At 48.8% G+C, this 21,170-nt stretch overlaps 1 protein-coding gene across 3 annotated transcripts in view; it reads left to right on the forward strand.

Moving 5' to 3' along the window:
* The window catches only part of LOC135533076 (protein FAM53B-like), a 30,273-nt gene that overhangs the window by 1,587 nt on the left and 7,516 nt on the right, over nt 1-21,170 (forward strand). For 2 of the 3 annotated variants that reach the window (XM_064960469.1, XM_064960471.1), the window contains exon 2: nt 15,573-15,630. In XM_064960469.1, the coding sequence (XP_064816541.1) occupies nt 15,573-15,630 (58 nt within the window). Of the gene's footprint in view, nt 1-9,802; nt 9,935-15,572; nt 15,631-21,170 lie in introns of all 3 variants that reach the window. The other variant, XM_064960468.1, reaches the window with a different exon arrangement.

The following is a 21,170-nucleotide window of genomic DNA, read 5'->3' on the forward strand; positions in this document are numbered from 1 at the left end:
TAACTACCAAACCAGCTAACTATGACTGCATAAAAAGCTAGCTACTAGTAAACATGCATACCCCGATGTGGGCTTATGTCAAAGCAATAGTGTTTTTGTATGATTTAACAAGTTATTTCATTCAGTCATTAAGCTTGCTATGTAACTATGTCTGATAGGAAGGAAACTGTGATTATGTAAGAAAGTTAGCTACAACGTTTTCTACTTTGCTCTACTCTGTCTAGCCGGTTGTGCAGCCTAGTTTGTAAGCATAGAAAAACAACCGGCATACTAGTGAAGATGTTCATGAGGTGGTTGTTTGATTAAAATTGTAACATTTTAATTAGCAATTAATGTGATGAAACGTAGCAACATTTTTCCCACAACTGTCAAAGAAATGGAGGTTGAATGCTCTTTATTGTACTGCGAATAACACTTTTCTGTAAAAAAACAACATGTCTAACTAAAATGTGTTTACCTTCGAGGAACATGGCTTGGGCTCAGTAGTAGCTCGTTTTTATGGGCTGCCATGACAACTAGGGCATCTACTACTACCAACGAGCCTCTACTATAGCAGTCTGCTAGCTGGTGGTGTTATGTCGGAAAGTCCTGCTCTGCGAGATGCCTTTCTGTTTTCAAAACCATGTCATTGCGTTGACGCGAGTTTATCCAGGAGAGATTTGTCAGGGAGTTGGCTACTGTACTGTACTGCGTTGAAGTCCCCTTAAATCAAAATCAACCCAGAATGAACTGTAGGAAATACGAGAGGAGTTGTTTTTTTAACAACTTTTGAATGGTTGTTGTAATTAATCGGGCGCATTGTTAGGATCATTTTCATCCCATGAGTTTGACAAGCAGATCCTGTGTGACAGGAACAGATATCTTTGGGCCATAAAGTATCAAGCAGCATTTTTATTGATGTTAACATTTCAACTTATTCAGAACTTATTTTACCATACGAGAATGTTCATAATGGACCATGTTCCTCTCAGGTAGGTCGGGTTGACATGCTATCCAATATAACGTGGAGCCGTAATGTGGTCAACGACAGGATGTTGGCTTGCTATTCAACTTTCTCTATAACAATGATGTGAAAGGACCATGATATTTAGCTTGTATCTCAATACTGTATTTTTTTGCTCATTAACATCAAAGTTGTCAGATGAAGGATCCAATGAGGTAGTCAGTGATTGCTATGCCAACTAGATTTTAAAAGCAGGGCTCTTCATATTGTGTTACTACAGTATATAGCAGTTTGGCCTCTTTCCCCCTCAAGGTTAAAATGTGTGCGTGCTCTGTAGCCTCATTGTAACATTCGGTGAGCTTCTGCAACACCAACCTGCCTGCCAAACTCCTATCCTTTTATCAGAGGGACTTTGGAAACAACCAGACCTAGATAATTTATGTGGGTTGCTTGGGCTGTAATTGAGCTAGTTAAGCCTTGTCATATTCATTGAGGAAGTGGAGCCAGAGAGAGAGGGGTGTCGTTCATGGTAAACAGTCAGGCCTAGATAATATATGTGGGTTGCTTGGGCTGTAATTGAGCTAGTTAAGCCTTGTCATATTCATTAAGGAAGTGGAGCCAGAGAGAGAGGGGGGCGTCGTTCATGGTAAACAGTCAGGCGTTTGAGTCGTACGTTAATTAACATGTGGTCTTACACCTCTTGATCTTTATCACGGCTGGATGGTAGAATATGTTGTCAGTTGTGGTTTAGTTGTTACAGTCACAGGGCTCCGTTTTTAGCTGAGACAGCAGGAACTGAACGTTGAGATGACTCTTGTGGGTTATTGTCCATGTACTGCTATTTAAATAGGTCAGTGACAGACTTGTCTTCTTAAAGGTTGTTTGGGAGTGTCTCTAGATTGCTCACTGTACCTCATCTTCCCATGGATGAGAAATTTGTCCTAATGCTGACAAGTCACTTTTCTAGAATGTTAGGCTTAAGGACTGTGTCCTAAATGGTGCCCTGTTCCCTTTTATAGTGCACTACTTATGGGCCCATAGGGCTCTACGTAGTGGACGGTACAGGGGAATAGGATGCAGCCTTCCCATGTTATCAATATGCCGTTCAATAGGCCTGCCGTACCTGCAGTGTAGGTTGTTACTTTAATGGGCATGAATATTCATGTAGACATTGACAGGGCTGATGGAAAGACATGTTGTTTTAAAGACCTCCGCCATTCTCTTGTTTCTGAACCATGGAGGCCTGTATAGACGTCAACCCACCCGGTGCTGTTGTTTGTCAACCCACCCGGTGCTGTTGTTTCCCAACCCACCCGGTGCTGTTGTTTCCCAACCTACCCGGTGCTGTTGTTTCCTAACCCACCCGGTGCCGCTGTTTCCCAAGCCACCCGGTGCCGGTGCTGTTTCCCAAGCCTGCCGGTGCTGTTTCCCAACCCACCCGGTGCTGTTTCCCAACCCACGGTGTTGTTTCCTAACCCTCGGTGCTGGTGCTGTTTCCTAACCCACGTACAGTGCTGCTGTTGCAGGCTGTAGGCCTTCTTTATATGAAGTAAACCCACTAAAAAGCAGGCCTCTCTGCCTTGGCTAACATGCATAGGCTTGCTGGGTGGGTCTTTGTGTTTTATGGTAAGTGGCTGGGGCAGCTGCATGCTTATGAAACCATTACTGTGTTCCACTAGTCTCTGACACGGCTCAGGGCCTCCTCAACCATTACTGTGTTCCACTAGTCTCAGGGCCTCCTCAACCCTAAACCATTACTGTGTTCCACTAGTCTCAGGGCCTCCTCAACCCTAAACCATTACTGTGTTCCACTAGTCTCAGGGCCTCCTCAACCCTAAACCATTACTGTGTTCCACTAGTCTCAGGGCCTCCTCAACCCTAAACCATTACTGTGTTCCACTAGTCTCTGACACGGCTCAGGGCCTCCTCAACCCTAAACCATTACTATGTTCCACTCTTCTCAGGGCCTCCTCAACCCTAAACCATTACTGTGTTCCACTAGTCTCAGGGCCTCCTCAACCCTCAACCATTACTGTGTTCCACTAGTCTCAGGGTCTCCTCAACCCTAAACCATTACTGTGTTCCACTAGTCTCTGACACGGCTCAGGGTCTCCTCAACCCTAAACCATTACTGTGTTCCACTAGTCTCAGGGCCTCCTAAACCATTACTGTGTTCCACTAGTCTCAGGGTCTCCTAAACCATTACTGTGTTCCACTAGTCTCTGACACGGCTCAGGGCCTCCTCAACCCTAAACCATTACTGTGTTCCACTAGTCTCTGACATGGCTCAGGGCCTCCTCAACCCTAAACCATTACTGTGTTCCACTAGTCTCAGGGCCTCCTCAACCCTAAACCATTACTGTGTTCCACTAGTCTCTGACACGGCTCAGGGCCTCCTCAACCCTAAACCATTACTGTGTTCCACTCTTCTCAGGGTCTCCTCAACCCTAAACCATTACTGTGTTCCACTCTTCTCAGGGTCTCCTCAACCCTAAACCATTACTGTGTTCCACTCTTCTCAGGGCCTCCTCAACCCTAAACCATTACTGTGTTCCACTAGTCTCAGGGTCTCCTCAACCCTAAACCATTACTGTGTTCCACTCTTCTCAGGGTCTCCTCAACCCTAAACCATTACTGTGTTCCACTCTTCTCAGGGTCTCCTCAACCCTAAACCATTACTGTGTTCCACTAGTCTCAGGGCCTCCTCAACCCTAAACCATTACTGTGTTCCACTAGTCTCAGGGTCTCCTCAACCCTAAACCATTACTGTGTTCCACTAGTCTCTGACACGGCTCAGGGCCTCCTAAACCATTACTGTGTTCCACTAGTCTCAGGGCCTCCTCAACCCTCAACCATTACTGTGTTCCACTAGTCTCTGACACGGCTCAGGGCCTCCTCAACCCTAAACCATTACTGTGTTCCACTAGTCTCTCAGACACGGCTCATTGTTTTTGACGCACAAAACAATTTAGGCAACAGGGGAACTTGATCCAGAAAGGGGAGGTTGAATATCTCTGCTGTAACCAAGAAGCTTGATGTTGACATCGAGCCGCTGAGCAAGTTAGAAACCCTGATGCATAGCTGGAGCCCTCTTAGAGTCCTTATAGTTTTATAAGCAGTAGTGTAGCTCGCAGCAAGGTGAGGGTGCATCCAACCTAGATGTTTCGGTATGGGAGACTGGCATTCCAATGGGAGAATTATAGTGTCGTGTCCCCAAGTCAACTTCAGGGAAACCCAAGACTATGCCAAGTCGTCTCCTCTGTAATGTGGTTTGGTTAGCCTATAGCCCATAGCCCTTAGCCTTTAGCCCATAGCCTTTAGACTTTAGCCCATAGCCCTTAGCCTTTAGCCCATAGCCTTTAGCCCATAGCCTATAGCCCATATCCCTTAGCCTTTAGCCCATAGCCTTTAGACCTTAGCCCATAGCCTTTAGCCCATAGCCTTTAGCCCATAGCCTTTAGCCCTTAGCCTTTAGCCCTTAGCCTTTAGCCCATAGCCTTTAGCCCATAGCCTTTAGCCCATAGCCTTTAGCCCTTAGCCTTTAGCCTATAGCCTGCCAAACAATAGGACTGATTGATGTACTGTTATCTCCAGAGCACTGTAACCACCACAAATCCTGCTTTGAAAAATTTGACTACAACACGTTCACCGACCCCAGGCCTGTAGGATTAGGCTACAATCCTGAGACGGTTTGACCCAGTCCCCGGGGCTCTGGCGGGACACGGCCGGGGGGCTCTGGCGGGACACGGCCGGGGGGCTCTGGCGGGACACGGCCGGGGGGCTCTGGCGGGACACGGCCGGGGGGCTCTGGCGGGACACGGTCGGTGAACTGATGAACTAGCGGGTAGCGTTTGTATGTCTCTGTGTGCAGTAAGAAGTAAGGGGTGGTTTTGAGAGCCAATGCTAACTAGCCAGATTCTCACATTATCCCTTTTTAAAAGTTGTACATTAGATTTGCTGCTTACAGCTTCTGGTCACCAGTTTGCTTCCCACTAATGACCAGTAGAGTTTTATTTATATTTATTTCCCCTTTATTTAACCAGGTAGGCCAGTTGAGAACAAGTTCTCATTTACAACTGCGACCTGGCCAGGATAAAGCAAAGCAGTTCGACACATACAACAAACACAGAGTTACACATGGAGTAAACAAAACATACAGTAGAAAACAAAAAGTCTATATACAGCGAGTGACCCGGCTCTCCTCCTATCAGCTCTGGGTGACCCGGCTCTCCTCCTATCAGCTCTGGGTGACCCGGCTCTCCTCCTATCAGCTCTGGGTGACCCGGCTCTCCTCCTATCAGCCCCCCTGAGTGACTCAGCTGAGTATTCTACACTGTGTATACCCATCCCCCTGTCCTCATTTGGCACTGTGGTTTCCTCTCGACCCAGTTGTGTCTCTCTGGTGTTGTCAGTGCGACGGCCTTCGCCGTTTCAGCAACTTTACACACCTCAGAAATGCCACTGTTTTTGACAGTCTGACTGTGACCACAGAGGAAGAAGTCTTGGTCTCCGTTCTCCGTCGCTCATCAAGCCCGGTGCTGCAGAGAGACAACATCTAACGCCCCCCGTCTACCGCTGTCGAGAGGCTCGCTGGATAAAACTGGCACGCTGACGAGAGGCTCGCTGGATAAAACTGGCACGTTGTCGAGAGGCTCGCTGGTTAAAACTGGCACGTTGTCGAGAGGCTCGCTGGATAAAACTGGCACGTTGACGAGAGGCTCGCTGGATAAAACTGGCACGTTGACGAGAGGCTCGCTGGATAAAACTGGCACGTTGACGAGAGGCTCGCTGGATAAAACTGGCACGTTGACGAGAGGCTCGCTGGATAAAACTGGCACGTTGACGAGAGGCTCGCTGGTTAAAACTGGCACGTTGACGAGAGGCTCGCTGGTTAAAACTGGCACGTTGACGAGAGGCTCGCTGGTTAAAACTGGCACGTTGACGAGAGGCTCGCTGGTTAAAACTGGCACGTTGACGGGCCTGTTTATTAATGTGCCCTGTCCCTTGTAAAAACTAAATAAAGTAACCAGTCTGTCTGCTGGCAGACCACTCCAGTGTTTAATGGCTACATTGTAATTATTTTGCCACTACGGCCTATTCATTGCCTTACCTCCCTAATCTTACCTCATTTGCATCACTTTCTCTATTGTGTTATTGACTGTACGTTTGTTTATTCCATGTGTAACTCTGTGTCGCACTGCTTTGCTTTATCTTGGCCAGGTCACAGTTGTAAATGAGAACTTGTTCTCAACTGGCCGACCTGGTTAAAGAAAGGTGAATTTAAAAAAAAAGACAGAACTAGCAGCATGTCTAGGGACTCCTGGGACAGACAGACCTGGTGTCCAGTCTACTTACTGAGGGGCCCATGTTACCAGCTGGTGTCCAGTCCACTTACCGAGGGGCCCATGTTACCAGCTGGTGTCCAGTCTACTTACTGAGGGGCCCATGTTACCAGCTGGTGTCCAGTCTACTTACCGAGGGGCCCATGTTACCAGCTGGTGTCCAGTCTACTTACCGAGGGCCCCATGTTACCAGCTGGTGTCCAGTCCACTTACTGAGGGGCCCATGTTACCAGCTGGTGTCCAGTCCACTTACTGAGGGCCCATGTTACCAGCTGGTGTCCAGTCCACTTACTGAGGGGCCCATGTTACCAGCTGGTGTCCAGTCCACTTACTGAGGGGCCCATGTTACCAGCTGGTGTCCAGTCCACTTACTGAGGGCCCATGTTACCAGCTGGTGTCCAGTCCACTTACTGAGGGGCCCATGTTACCAGCTGGTGTCCAGTCCACTTACTGAGGGGCCCATGTTACCAGCTGGTGTCCAGTCCACTTACTGAGGGGCCCATGTTACCAGCTGGTGTCCAGTCTACTTACCGAGGGGCCCATGTTACCAGCTGGTGTCCAGTCCACTTACTGAGGGGCCCATGTTACCAGCTGGTGTCCAGTCCACTTACTGAGGGGCCCATGTTACCAGCTGGTGTCCAGTCTATTTACTGAGGGCCCCATGTTACCAGCTGGTGTCCAGTCTACTTACTGAGGGTCCATGTTACCAGCTGGTGTCCAGTCTACTTACCGAGGGGCCCATGTTACCAGCTGGTGTCCAGTCTACTTACCGAGGGGCCCATGTTACCAGCTGGTGTCCAGTCTACTTACCGAGGGGCCCATGTTACCAGCTGGTGTCCAGTCTACTTACCGAGGGCCCCATGTTACCAGCTGGTGTCCAGTCTACTTACCGAGGGCCCCATGTTACCAGCTGGTGTCCAGTCTACTTACCGAGGGTCCATGTTACCAGCTGGTGTCCAGTCTACTTACCGAGGGGCCCATGTTACCAGCTGGTGTCCAGTCTACTTACCGAGGGCCCCATGTTACCAGCTGGTGTCCAGTCTACTTACCGAGGGCCCCATGTTACCAGCTGGTGTCCAGTCTACTTACCGAGGGGCCCATGTTACCAGCTGGTGTCCAGTCTACTTACCGAGGGGCCCATGTTACCAGCTGGTGTCCAGTCTACTTACCGAGGGGCCCATGTTACCAGCTGGTGTCCAGTCCACTTACTGAGGGGCCCATGTTACCAGCTGGTGTCCAGTCCACTTACTGAGGGGCCCATGTTACCAGCTGGTGTCCAGTCTATTTACTGAGGGCCCCATGTTACCAGCTGGTGTCCAGTCTACTTACTGAGGGTCCATGTTACCAGCTGGTGTCCAGTCTACTTGCCGAGGGGCCCATGTTACCAGCTGGTGTCCAGTCTACTTACCGAGGGCCCCATGTTACCAGCTGGTGTCCAGTCCACTTACTGAGGGGCCCATGTTACCAGCTGGTGTCCAGTCCACTTACTGAGGGCCCATGTTACCAGCTGGTGTCCAGTCTACTTACCGAGGGCCCCATGTTACCAGCTGGTGTCCAGTCTACTTACCGAGGGCCCCATGTTACCAGCTGGTGTCCAGTCTACTTACTGAGGGTCCATGTTACCAGCTGGTGTCCAGTCTACTTACCGAGGGGCCCATGTTACCAGCTGGTGTCCAGTCTACTTACTGAGGGCCCCATGTTACCAGCTGGTGTCCAGTCTATTTACTGAGGGCCCATGTTACCAGCTGGTGTCCAGTCCACTTACTGAGGGGCCCATGTTACCAGCTGGTGTCCAGTCTACTTACCGAGGGGCCCATGTTACCAGCTGGTGTCCAGTCCACTTACTGAGGGGCCCATGTTACCAGCTGGTGTCCAGTCCAGAGCCAATTTAGCTCTTTTTAAAAGCATTTAAAATATTTAAAGCTGTAAAAAAAAAAAAATCTGACCTGATCAAATTCTCATAGAAATGTGAGTTATAGATCTGTCGTTCTTATTGAAAGCCAGTCTAAGAAGCGGTAAGATCTGTTCTATGTGCACGATTTCTAGGCTTCACGTTCTTAAATATCTTTTTTTTTTTTGTGTCTTTCGGTTTTGTCCACCAGTTTCAAACGGATGAAAAATATCATGTTTTGTTTATTTGACAAGATATTTCCCAGCGGTTTAGATGGTACACTCCCTAACCCGGACGACGCTGGGCCAATTGTGTGCCGCCCTGTGGGACTCCCGATCACGGCCTGGTTGTGATACAGTCCACTGCATCACTCGAGAGCCCAATTTGGCAACCTAGTAGAATGTTATCAACCAGGAAATGGTGTGACGTTCTGTCTCAAGTTGCTGTGACTTGATGTGATCACTGTTAGGCCTAGTGATGGAGATCACACGGTCACCATGGTCAGTCAGCCCCCTGCAGTCTTGTGATGAGTTTATATTCTGACTTCTCTCCTCTCTTGTCAGCTCGTATTGTTTCCCCTCTCTGTTCATTATGATCAAGACAACGCGCCTTTTGTTCCACAGACAACAGCTCTCTACTCGCTCTCTCTATCCTCTCTCCCAGCGTTCTCCTCTCTCCCAGCGTTCTCCTCTCTCCCAGCGTTCTCCTCTCTCCCAGCGTTCTCCTCTCTCCCAGCGTTCTCCTCTCTCCCAGCGTTCTCCTCTCTGCAGTTGTTCTGTCATTTATCTGACCCTCTCTTCACCCAACCCCTCTGTGCAGTCCTCATCTCCTATCTTCAGACCCCTCTGTGCAGTCCTCAATCTCTGACCCCTCTGCGCAGTCCTCCTCCTCCTCTCTGACCCCTCTGTGCAGTCCTCCTCCTCCTCTCTGACCCCCTCTGCGCAGTCCTCCTCCTCCTCTCTGACCCCCTCTGCGCAGTCCTCCTCCTCCTCTCTGACCCCTCTGTGCAGTCCTCCTCCTCTCTGACCCCCTCTGTGCAGTCCTCCTCCTCCTCTCTGACCCCCTCTGTGCAGTCCTCATCTCATCTTCTACTGTGGTTCTGGAATGAATGGATCTTGTCCAACCACTGCCGTTCTCCATTTTGGTATCTACAAGAGCGTGTCGTTGGAGACCTCAAATTCTGATGAGACTGACTGTGTCTGTCTGAGCGGAGCTGCCAGAGAGTTTAAATCAGCGCCGGAGAGATGCAGTAGTCTGATCCCAGATCTGTTTGTACGGTGTCACCAACTCCCATGATCACTGTCATTTCCATTGCAAACAGATCTTAGATCAGGCTTATGAGAGGAAGCCCCTTGAGAGGAAGCCCCTTGAGAGGAAGCCCCTTGAGAGGAAGCCCCTTGAGAGGAAGCCCCTTGAGAGGAAGCCCCTTGAGAGGAAGCCCCTTGAGAGGAAGCCCCTTGAGAGGAAGCCCCTTGAGAGGAAGCCCCTTGAGAGGATTCTCACTGACCGCCCCACAGTTCAGCTGGGTCATGAGGTCAGAGTTGAGGGTTGTTGAGAAACAAGGTCCTGAACTCCAGAAACGGACAGGATTCTAATCCCTTTGTTCGTCTGTGTCTCCTGCGACAGAGGAGGGACAGGAAGTAGACATTCCAGGAGGTGCTGAGGATCGTCAAGATGGCCTCCATCGCCAACCCGGTTCACAGCCAAAATGCGCTGGAATAGAGTGTGGCAGCGGAGATGTGGGGCGGCGTTGCCATGGTGATCATTTACACAAAATTACTGTATAAAGGAAGCCGGGTGACGACGATGTAAAGTCCAAAGTCAAAGAGAACGATTTGGAGCTGGTGTGAAGTTCTATACACACACACTTGCATATATCCTTTGTTATTTGCATATATCCTTTGTTATTTGCATATATCCTATGTTTGTACAGTGTTTAGTCAGTATGCTGTCAACTATCCTGTCAGTCGGTAGGAAACACCAAGCAGCCCGGTGTTTAGTCGGGAGGAAACACCAAGCAGCCCGGTGTTTAGTCGGTAGGAAACACCAAGCAGCCCGGTGTTTAGTCGGTAGGAAACACCAAGCAGCCCGGTGTTTAGTCGGTAGGAAACACCAAGCCCGGTGTTTAGTCGGTAGGAAACACCAAGCAGCCCGGTGTTTAGTCGGTAGGAAACACCAAGCAGCCCGGTGTTTAGTCGGTAGGAAACACCAAGCAGCCCGGTGTTTAGTCGGTAGGAAACACCAAGCAGCCCGGTGTTTAGTTGGTAGGAAACACCAAGCAGCCCGGTGTTTAGTCGGTAGGAAACACCAAGCCCGGTGTTTGGTCGGTAGGAAACACCAAGCCCGGTGTTTGGTCGGTAGGAAACGCCAAGCCCGGTGTTTGGTCGGTAGGAAACGCCAAGCCCGGTGTTTAGCCGGGAGGAAACGCCAAGCCGCCAAGGTGTTTGGTCGGGAGGAAACGCCAAGCCGCCAAGGTGTTTGGTCGGGAGGAAACGCCAAGCCGCCAAGGTGTTTGGTCGGGAGAAAACGCCAAGCCGCCAAGGTGTTTGGTCGGGAGGAAACGCCAAGCAGCCCGGTGTTTGGTCGGGAGGAAACGCCAAGCAGCCCGGTGTTTGGTCGGGAGGAAACGCCAAGCAGCCCGGTGTTTGGTCGGTAGGAAATGCCAAGCAGCCCGGTGTTTGGTCGGGAGGAAACGCCAAGCAGCCCGGTGTTTGGTCGGGAGGAAACGCCAAGCAGCCAAGGTGTTTGGCCGGGAGGAAACGCCAAGCCGCCAAGGTGTTTGGCCGGGAGGAAACGCCAAGCAGCCCGGTGTTTGGTCGGGAGGAAACGCCAAGCAGCCCGGTGTTTGGTCGGGAGGAAACGCCAAGCAGCCCGGTGTTTGGTCGGGAGGAAACGCCAAGCAGCCCGGTGTAGAATAACGTCTTGACGCCGTCTAACCTCACTGCCACGTTCTTCACCATCCCAAAGATGGAATGGTTTACAGCCTTACAGTATATTAAATGATAGATTTGTCCTATTCCACTATACAGACCATCAACCTGTTCCACTATACAGACCATCAACCTGTTCCACTATACGGACCATCCACCTGTTCCACTATACAGACCATCAACCTGTTCCACTATACAGACCATCCACCTGTTCCACTATACAGACCATCAACCTGTTCCACTATACATACCATCAACCTGTTCCACTATACAGACCATCAACCTGTTCCACTATACAGACCATCAACCTGTTCCACTATACAGACCATCCACCTGTTCCACTATACAGACCATCAACCTGTTCCACTATACAGACCATCAACCTGTTCCACTATACAGACCATCCACCTGTTCCACTATACAGACCATCAACCTATTCCACTATACAGACCATCCACCTGTTCCACTATACAGACCATCCACCTGTTCCACTATACAGACCATCCACCTGTTCCACTATACAGACCATCCACCTGTTCCACTATACAGACCATCAACCTGTTCCACTATACGGACCATCCACCTGTTCCACTATACAGACCATCCACCTGTTCCACTATACGGACCATCAACCTGTTCCACTCTACGGACCATCAACCTGTTCCACTGTACAGACCATCAACCTGTTCCACTCTACGGACCATCAACCTGTTCCACTATACAGACCATCAACCTGTTCCACTATACAGACCATCAACCTGTTCCACTATACAGACCATCAACCTGTTCCACTATACGGACCATCCACCTGTTCCACTATACAGACCATCAAACTGTTCCACTATACGGACCATCAACCTGTTCCACTATACGGACCATCAACCTGTTCCACTATACGGACCATCCACCTGTTCCACTATACGGACCATCCACCTGTTCCACTATACGGACCATCCACCTGTTCCACTATACGGACCATCCACCTGTTCCACTATACGGACCATCCACCTGTTCCACTATACAGACCATCCACCTGTTCCACTATACAGACCATCAACCTGTTCCACTCTACGGACCATCAACCTGTTCCACTATACGGACCATCCACCTGTTCCACTATACAGACCATCCACCTGTTCCACTATACGGACCATCAACCTGTTCCACTCTACGGACCATCAACCTGTTCCACTGTACAGACCATCAACCTGTTCCACTATACAGACCATCAACCTGTTCCACTGTACAGACCATCAACCTGTTCCACTATACAGACCATCAACCTGTTCCACTATACAGACCATCCACCTGTTCCACTATACAGACCATCAACCTGTTCCAATATACAGACCATCCACCTGTTCCACTATACAGACCATCAACCTGTTCCACTATACAGACCATCAACCTGTTCCACTATACAGACCATCAACCTGTTACACTATACAGACCATCCACCTGTTCCACTAAACAGACCATCCACCTGTTCCACTATACAGACCATCAACCTGTTCCACTATACAGACCATCAACCTGTTCCACTATACAGACCATCAACCTGTTCCACTATACAGACCATCCACCTGTTCCACTATACAGACCTTCCACCTGTTCCACTATACAGACCATCCACCTGTTCCACTATACGGACCATCCACCTGTTCCACTATACGGACCATCCACCTGTTCCACTATACGGACCATCCACCTGTTCCACTATACGGACCATCCACCTGTTCCACTATACGGACCATCCACCTGTTCCACTATACAGACCATCCACCTGTTCCACTATACAGACCATCCACCTGATCCACTATACAGACCATCCACCTGTTCCACTATACGGACCATCAACCTGTTCCACTATACAGACCATCAACCTGTTCCACTATACAGACCATCCACCTGTTCCACTATACAGACCATCAACCTGTTCCACTATACAGACCATCCACCTGTTCCACTATACGGACCATCCACCTGTTCCACTCTACGGACCATCAACCTGTTTCACTCTACGGACCATCAACCTGTTCCACTATAAAGGGAATATGTCTGTTCCATTTGGGAGGCTTCCTGTGATTACAACGACTGGGTTTGATGCTGTAAGCTTTTACTAATGGACGAAGGCCCGACTTCCCTTGGGTTGAATTCACTCCAACTCAAAGGCATTGCTTTCTCCTATCATTTCCTTTCAGGAAGTGATGGAAAACGCTCTTACATTACTAAATTTAAAAGGATAGTTTTTATCACATTAAATCATGGTTGAATGGTGAAAGCTCAGCATGTTCTCACGAGGGACTGAAGGAAGGCTGTGTCATGTAGTTCCTTCCATTCCGGAGGCCTCTTGCTTCCTTCCATTCCGGAAGCCTCTTGCTTCCTTCCGTTCCGGAAGCTTCTTGCTTCCTTCCGTTCCGGAAGCCTCTTGCTTCCTTCCGTTCCGGAAGCCTCTTGCTTCCTTCCGTTCCGGAAGCCTCTTGCTTCCTTCCGTTCCGGAAGCCTCTTGCTTCCTTCCATTCATTACTCTTCTGAAAAACAAAGGGCCATTATCTATAAAGTCCACTACTTTTGACCCGGGCCCATAGGGTTCTGGTCAACAGTAGAGGACTATATCACTCAACCTTTAGAAACAACAAGGCTGGTCAACTCTTGACTCGTGTTTTCTCACCGGAGAAGAGAAGTGTTCAGAGTGAAAATTCTCCCTGTAATGTGGACATGAGTTTGCCCTCCGTCCACGTGACACGTCCTCGTCATGCCCAGTCCCAGGAGACTGATCCTCAGTTTAAAGAGGAGACTGGACTGACCAGGACTGTGTCTTTTAAAGGGCACCCTATTTCTAATACAGTCACATGACTTTGGTCCAGAGCCCTATGGGCCAATATGTAGTGGATAAGACGCCATTTTAGATGTGCCCAGGGGGAATCCATTCCACAGCTGCAGTCTCTAACGTCCTCTTTCATGCCACATTTACATAGACCTACAAAAACACCACACACACACACACTGGTAGACACTATTGTTTCTGTGGTTTGAGGTAGACCTATCTTTGCATTACATTTCTAGGGGGTAGGAGATGCTAGCTTACACTTCCTGTTTCATTGTGTAGAGTTCTGTGTATGTACAGACAGCATGTTAAGCTCCAGTGGTGAGGTGACTTGGTGACAGATCGTTAAGCTCCAGTGTTGAGGTGACTTGGTGACAGAACGTTAAGCTCCAGTGTTGAGGTGAGGGGACTTGGTGACAGAACGTTAAGCTCCAGTGTTGAGGTGACTTGGTGACAGAACGTTAAGCTCCAGTGTTGAGGTGACTTGGTGACAGAACGTTAAGCTCCAGTGTTGAGGTGACTTGGTGACAGAACGTTAAGCTCCAGTGTCGAGGTGACTTGGTGACAGAACGTTAAGCTCCAGTGTTGAGGTGACTTGGTGACAGAACGTTAAGCTCCAGTGTTGAGGGGAGGTGACTTGGTGACAGAACGTTAAGCTCCAGTGTCGAGGTGACTTGGTGACAGAACGTTAAGCTCCAGTGTTGAGGGGAGGTGACTTGGTGACAGAACGTTAAGCTCCAGTGTTGAGGGGAGGTAACTTGGTGACAGAACGTTAAACTCCAGTGTTGAGGTGACTTGGTGACAGAACGTTAAGCTCCAGTGTTGAGGTGACTTGGTGACAGAACGTTGAGGTGACTTGGTGACAGATCGTTAAGCTCCAGTGTTGAGGGGAGGTCACTTGGTGACAGAACGTTAAGATCCAGTGTTGAGGTGACTTGGTGACAGAACGTTAAGCTCCAGTGTTGAGGTGACTTGGTGACAGAACGTTAAGCTCCAGTGTTGAGGTGACTTGGTGACAGAACGTTGAGGTGACTTGGTGACAGAACGTTAAGCTCCAGTGTTGAGGGGAGGTCACTTGGTGACAGAACGTTAAGATCCAGTGTTGAGGTGACTTGGTGACAGAACGTTAAGCTCCAGTGTTGAGGTGACTTGGTGACAGAAGGTTAAGCTCCAGTGTTGAGGGGAGGTGACTTGGTGACAGAACGTTAAGCTCCAGTGTTGAGGTGACTTGGTGACAGAACGTTAAGCTCCAGTGTTGAGGGGAGGTCACTTGGTGACAGAACGTTAAGATCCAGTGTTGAGGTGACTTGGTGACAGAACGTTAAGCTCCAGTGTTGAGGGGAGGTGACTTGGTGACAGAACGTTAAGCTCCAGTGTTGAGGTGACTTGGTGACAGAACGTTGAGGTGACTTGGTGACAGAACGTTAAGCTCCAGTGTCGAGGTGACTTGGTGACAGAACGTTAAGCTCCAGTGTTGAGGGGAGGTGTCTTGGTGACAGAACGTTAAGCTCCAGTGTTGAGCGGAGGTGACTTGGTGACAGAAAGTTAAGCTCCAGTGTTGAGGGGAGGTGACTTGGTGGAGGGGCTTTCCAACCCAAAGGCAGGTGTTGTTTCCTGATGTTTTGTCTTGTTTCCACAGATCAAGGCAGAGACCATGAGCCTTCAGGGGACAGCACTCTTCTCTTGTGGAGTCATGGGTGAGTGTGGATATCATGGCTGTAGGAGTGGCTGGCTTACTGAGAATGAGATGTTTCTGATTTACCCGAGCCCAAGTAACAGCTCTGAATTTAGCCTAATAATGGATTCAGTTGGAATTAAGAGTAGCTGCTGCCTTGCAGCTAATGGGGATCCATAATAAACCCCAGGAAGAGTAGCTGCTGCCTTGCAGCTAATGGGGATCCATAATAAACCCCCGGAAGAGTAGCTGCTGCCTTGCAGCTAATGGGGATCCATAATAAACCCCCGGAAGAGTAGCTGCTGCCTTGCAGCTAATGGGGATCCATAATAAACCCCAGGAAGAGTAGCTGCTGCCTTGCAGCTAATGGGGATCCATAGTAAACCCCAGGAAGAGTAGCTGCTGCCTTGCAGCTAATGGGGATCCATAATAAACCCCCGGAAGAGTAGCTGCTGCCTTGCAGCTAATGGGGATCCATAATAAACCCCAGGAAGAGTAGCTGCTGCCTTGGCAGGAAATAATGGGGATCCATAATAAACCCCCGGAAGAGTAGCTGCTGCCTCGGCAGGAACTAATGGGGATCCATAATAAACCCCAGGAAGAGTAGCTGCTGCCTTGCAGCTAATGGGGATCCATAGTAAACCCCAGGAAGAGTAGCTGCTGCCTTGCAGCTAATGGGGATCCATAGTAAACCCCAGGAAGAGTAGCTGCTGCCTTGCAGCTAATGGGGATCCATAGTAAACCCCAGGAAGAGTAGCTGCTGCCTTGCAGCTAATGGGGATCCATAATAAACCCCCGGAAGAGTAGCTGCTGCCTTGCAGCTAATGGGGATCCATAGTAAATACATATAACAGCCACGTAAATCAGTCTTGTTTGGCAACCAATCTTTCCAATTGAGCTGTTAGGTTTCGATACAGCGACTGGGTTGTGTTCATCCCACTGGTTTCACAACGCCCATTTTCAGATACAGTCCACGTATGTACTTCCTCATTCATTGCTGGAGCTGTTTGGCTGCGTTGTTCGTTCCCCGCTCGCGCTGCACAGATGTTGACACGCATGTATAAATGCAAAACGGCATGTAGAAATGTTGAAACTGTTCATTCCGGTTCACAGAACAATGTCCATACAGGCTACAACGCTATTTTGAAATGCAAAACCATACCGTTAGCTTCTACTAGGCTAACTTCTACTAGGCTGACTTCTACTAGGCTGACTTCTACTAGGCTGACTTCTACTAGGCTGACTTCTACTAGGCTAACTTCTACTAGGCTAACTTTCCTTGCTAGCTTATTTTTTGTAATAAAAAAAAATAAAAAAAGATTTTACCTTTTTTTATTTAAGTAGGCAAGTCAGTTAAGAACAAATTCTTATTTATAATGACGGCCAAACCCGGACGACACTGGGCCGATTGTGACTATATGTCCCCCCCCCCCTGACTATTACCATGTAGTGTTGTAGGCTATATGTCCCACCCCCCTGACTAATACCATGTTGTGTTGTAGACTATATGTCCCCCCCTGACTATTACCATGTTGTGTTGTAGGCTATATGTCCCCCTGACTATTACCGTGTTGTGTTGTAGGCTATATGTCCCCCCTGACTATTACCGTGTTGTGTTGTAGGCTATATGTCCCCCCTGACTATTACCATGTTGTGTTGTAGGCTATATGTCCCCCCCCCTGACTATTACCATGTTGTGTTGTAGACTATATGTCCCCCCCCCTGACTATTACCATGTTGTGTTGTAGGCTATATGTCCCCCCTGACTATTACCATGTTGTGTTGTAGGCTATATGTCCCCCCCTGACTATTACCATGTAGTGTTGTAGGCTATATGTCCCCCCCTGACTATTACCATGTTGTGTTGTAGGCTATATGTCCCCCCTGACTATTACCATGTTGTGTTGTAGGCTATATGTCCCCCCCCTGACTATTACCATGTTGTGTTGTAGGCTATATGTCCCCCCCCTGACTATTACCATGTTGTGTTGTAGGCTATATGTCCCCCCTGACTATTACCATGTTGTGTTGTAGGCTATATGTCCCCCCCCCTGACTATTACCATGTTGTGTTGTAGACTATATGTCCCCCCCCCTGACTATTACCATGTTGTGTTGTAGGCTATATGTCCCCCCCCTGACTATTACCATGTTGTGTTGTAGGCTATATGTCCCCCCCCTGACTATTACCATGTAGTGTTGTAGGCTATATGTCCCCCCTGACTATTACCATGTTGTGTTGTAGGCTATATGTCCCCCCCCTGACTATTACCATGTTGTGTTGTAGGCTATATGTCCCCCCTGACTATTACCATGTAGTGTTGTAGGCTATATGTCCCCCCTGACTATTACCATGTTGTGTTGTAGGCTATATGTCCCCCCCCTGACTATTACCATGTTGTGTTGTAGGCTATATGTCCCCCCCCTGACTATTACCATGTTGTGTTGTAGGCTATATGTCCCCCAGCCCTGACTATTACCATGTAGTGTTGTAGGCTATATGTCCCCCCCCCCCTGACTATTACCATGTAGTGTTGTAGACTATATGTCCCCCCTGACTATTACCATGTTGTGTTGTAGGCTATATGTCCCCCCCCTGACTCTTACCATGTTGTGTTGTAGGCTATATGTCCCCCCTGACTATTACCATGTAGTGTTGTAGGCTATATGTCCCCCCCAACTATTACCATGTTGTGTTGTAGGCTATATGTCCCCCCCCCTGACTATTACCATGTTGTTGGCTATATGTCCCCCCTGACTATTACCATGTGGTGTTGTAGGCTATATGTCCCCCCCCTGACTATTACTGTGTTGTAGGCTATATGTCCCCCCCCCCCCCAACTATTACCATGTTGTGTTGTAGGCTATATGTCCCCCCTGACTATTACCATGTTGTTGGCTATATGTCCCCCCCCCTGACTATTACCATGTGGTGTTGTAGGCTATATGTCCCCCCCCTGACTATTACTGTGTTGTAGGCTATATGTCCCCCCTGACTATTACCATGTGGTGTTGTAGGCTATATGCCCCCCCCCCCCTGACTATTACCGTGTTGTGTTGTAGGCTATATGTCCCCCCCCCCCCCTGACTATTACCATGTTGTGTTGTAGGCTATATGTCCCCCCCCCCCCCCTGACTATTACCATGTTGTGTTGTAGGCTATATGTCCCCCCCCCCTGACTATTACCATGTTGTGTTGTAGGCTATATGTCCCCCCTGACTATTACCATGTTGTGTTGTAGGCTATATGTCCCCCCTGACTATTACCATGTTGTGTTGTAGGCTATATGTCCCCCCCCCCTGACTATTACCATGTTGTGTTGTAGGCTATATGTCCCCCCTGACTATTACCATGTTGTGTTGTAGGCTATATGTCCCCCCTGACTATTACTGTGTTGTAGGCTATATGTCCCCCCCCCTGACTATTACCATGTTGTGTTGTAGGCTATATGTCCCCCCTGACTATTACCATGTTGTGTTGTAGGCTATATGTCCCCCCTGACTATTACCATGTAGTGTTTTTGGCTATATGTCCCCCCCCTCACTATTACCATGTTGTGTTGTAGGCTATATGTCCCCCCTGACTATTACCATGTTGTGTTGTAGGCTATATGTCCCCCCCCTGACTATTACCATGTTGTGTTGTAGGCTATATGTCCCCCCCCTGACTATTACCATGTTGTAGGCTATATGTCCCCCCCTGACTATTACCGTGTAGTGTTGTAGACTATATGTCCCCCCCCTGACTATTACCATGTTGTGTTGTAGGCTATATGTCCCCCCCTGACTATTACCATGTAGTGTTGTTGGCTATATGTCCCCCCCCTCACTATTACCATGTTGTGTTGTAGGCTATATGTCCCCCCTGACTATTACCGTGTAGTGTTGTAGGCTATATGTCCCCCCTGACTATTACCGTGTTGTGTTGTAGGCTATATGTCCCCCCTGACTATTACCGTGTAGTGTTGTAGGCTATATGTCCCCCCTGACTATTACCGTGTAGTGTTGTTGGCTATATGTCCCCCCTGACTATTACCATGTTGTGTTGTAGGCTATATGTCCCCCCCCTCACTATTACCATGGTGTGTTGTAGACTATATGTCCCCCCCCTGACTATTACCATGGTGTGTTGTAGGCTATATGTCCCCCCCCTGACTATTACCATGTTGTAGGCTATATGTCCCCCCCCCTCACTATTACCATGGTGTGTTGTAGACTATATGTCCCCCCCTGACTATTACCATGGTGTGTTGTAGACTATATGTCCCCCCTGACTATTACCATGTTGTGTTGTAGGCTATATGTCCCCCCCTGACTATTACCATGTTGTGTTGTTGGCTATATGTCCCCCCCCTGACTATTACCATGTTGTGTTGTAGGCTATATGTCCCCCCTGACTATTACCATGTTGTGTTGTTGGCTATATGTCCCCCCTGACTATTACCGTGTTGTGTTGTAGGCTATATGTCCCCCCTGACTATTACCGTGTTGTGTTGTAGGCTATATGTCCCCCCTGACTATTACCATGTAGTGTTGTAGGCTATATGTCCCCCCTGACTATTACCGTGTTGTGTTGTAGGCTATATGTCCCCCCTGACTATTACCATGTAGTGTTGTAGGCTATATGTCCCCCCCCTGACTATTACCATGTTGTGTTGTTGGCTATATGTCCCCCCCCTGACTATTACCATGTTGTGTTGTAGGCTATATGTCCCCCCTGACTATTACCATGTTGTGTTGTAGGCTATATGTCCCCCCTGACTATTACCATGTTGTGTTGTAGGCTATATGCCCCCCTGACTATTACCATGTAGTGTTGTAGGCTATATGTCCCGTCCCCCGACTATTACCGTGTTGTGTTGTAGGCTATATGTCCCCCCTGACTATTACCATGTTGTGTTGTAGACTATATGTCCCCCCCTGACTATTACCATGTTGTGTTGTAGGCTATATGTCCCCCCCCTGACTATTACCATGTTGTGTTGTAGGCTATATGCCCCCCCCCCTGACTATTACCATGTAGTGTTGTAGGCTATATGTCCCGTCCCCCCCCGACTATTACCGTGTTGTGTTGTAGGCTATATGTCCCCCCCCTGACTATTACCATGTTGTGTTGTAGACTATATGTCCCCCCCTGACTATTACCATGTTGTGTTGTAGGCTATATGTCCCCCCCTGACTCTTACCATGTAGTGTTGTAGACTATATGTCCCCCCTGACTATTACCATGTTGTGTTGTAGACTATATGTCCCCCCCCTGACTATTACCATGTTGTGTTGTAGGCTATATGTCCCCCCCCTGACTATTACCATGTTGTGTTGTAGGCTATATGTCCCCCCTGACTATTACCATGTTGTGTTGTAGACTATATGTCCCCCCCTGACTATTACCATGTTGTGTTGTAGGCTATATGTCCACCCCCTGACTATTACCATGTAGTGTTGTAGGCTATATGTCCCCCCCTGACTATTACCATGTTGTGTTGTAGACTATATGTCCCCCCCCCTGACTATTACTGTGTTGTGTTGTAGACTATATGCCCCCCCCTGACTATTACCATGT

This window comes from Oncorhynchus masou, unplaced genomic scaffold (genome assembly GCF_036934945.1).
Source record: "Oncorhynchus masou masou isolate Uvic2021 unplaced genomic scaffold, UVic_Omas_1.1 unplaced_scaffold_2197, whole genome shotgun sequence".
NCBI lineage: Eukaryota > Metazoa > Chordata > Actinopteri > Salmoniformes > Salmonidae > Oncorhynchus > Oncorhynchus masou.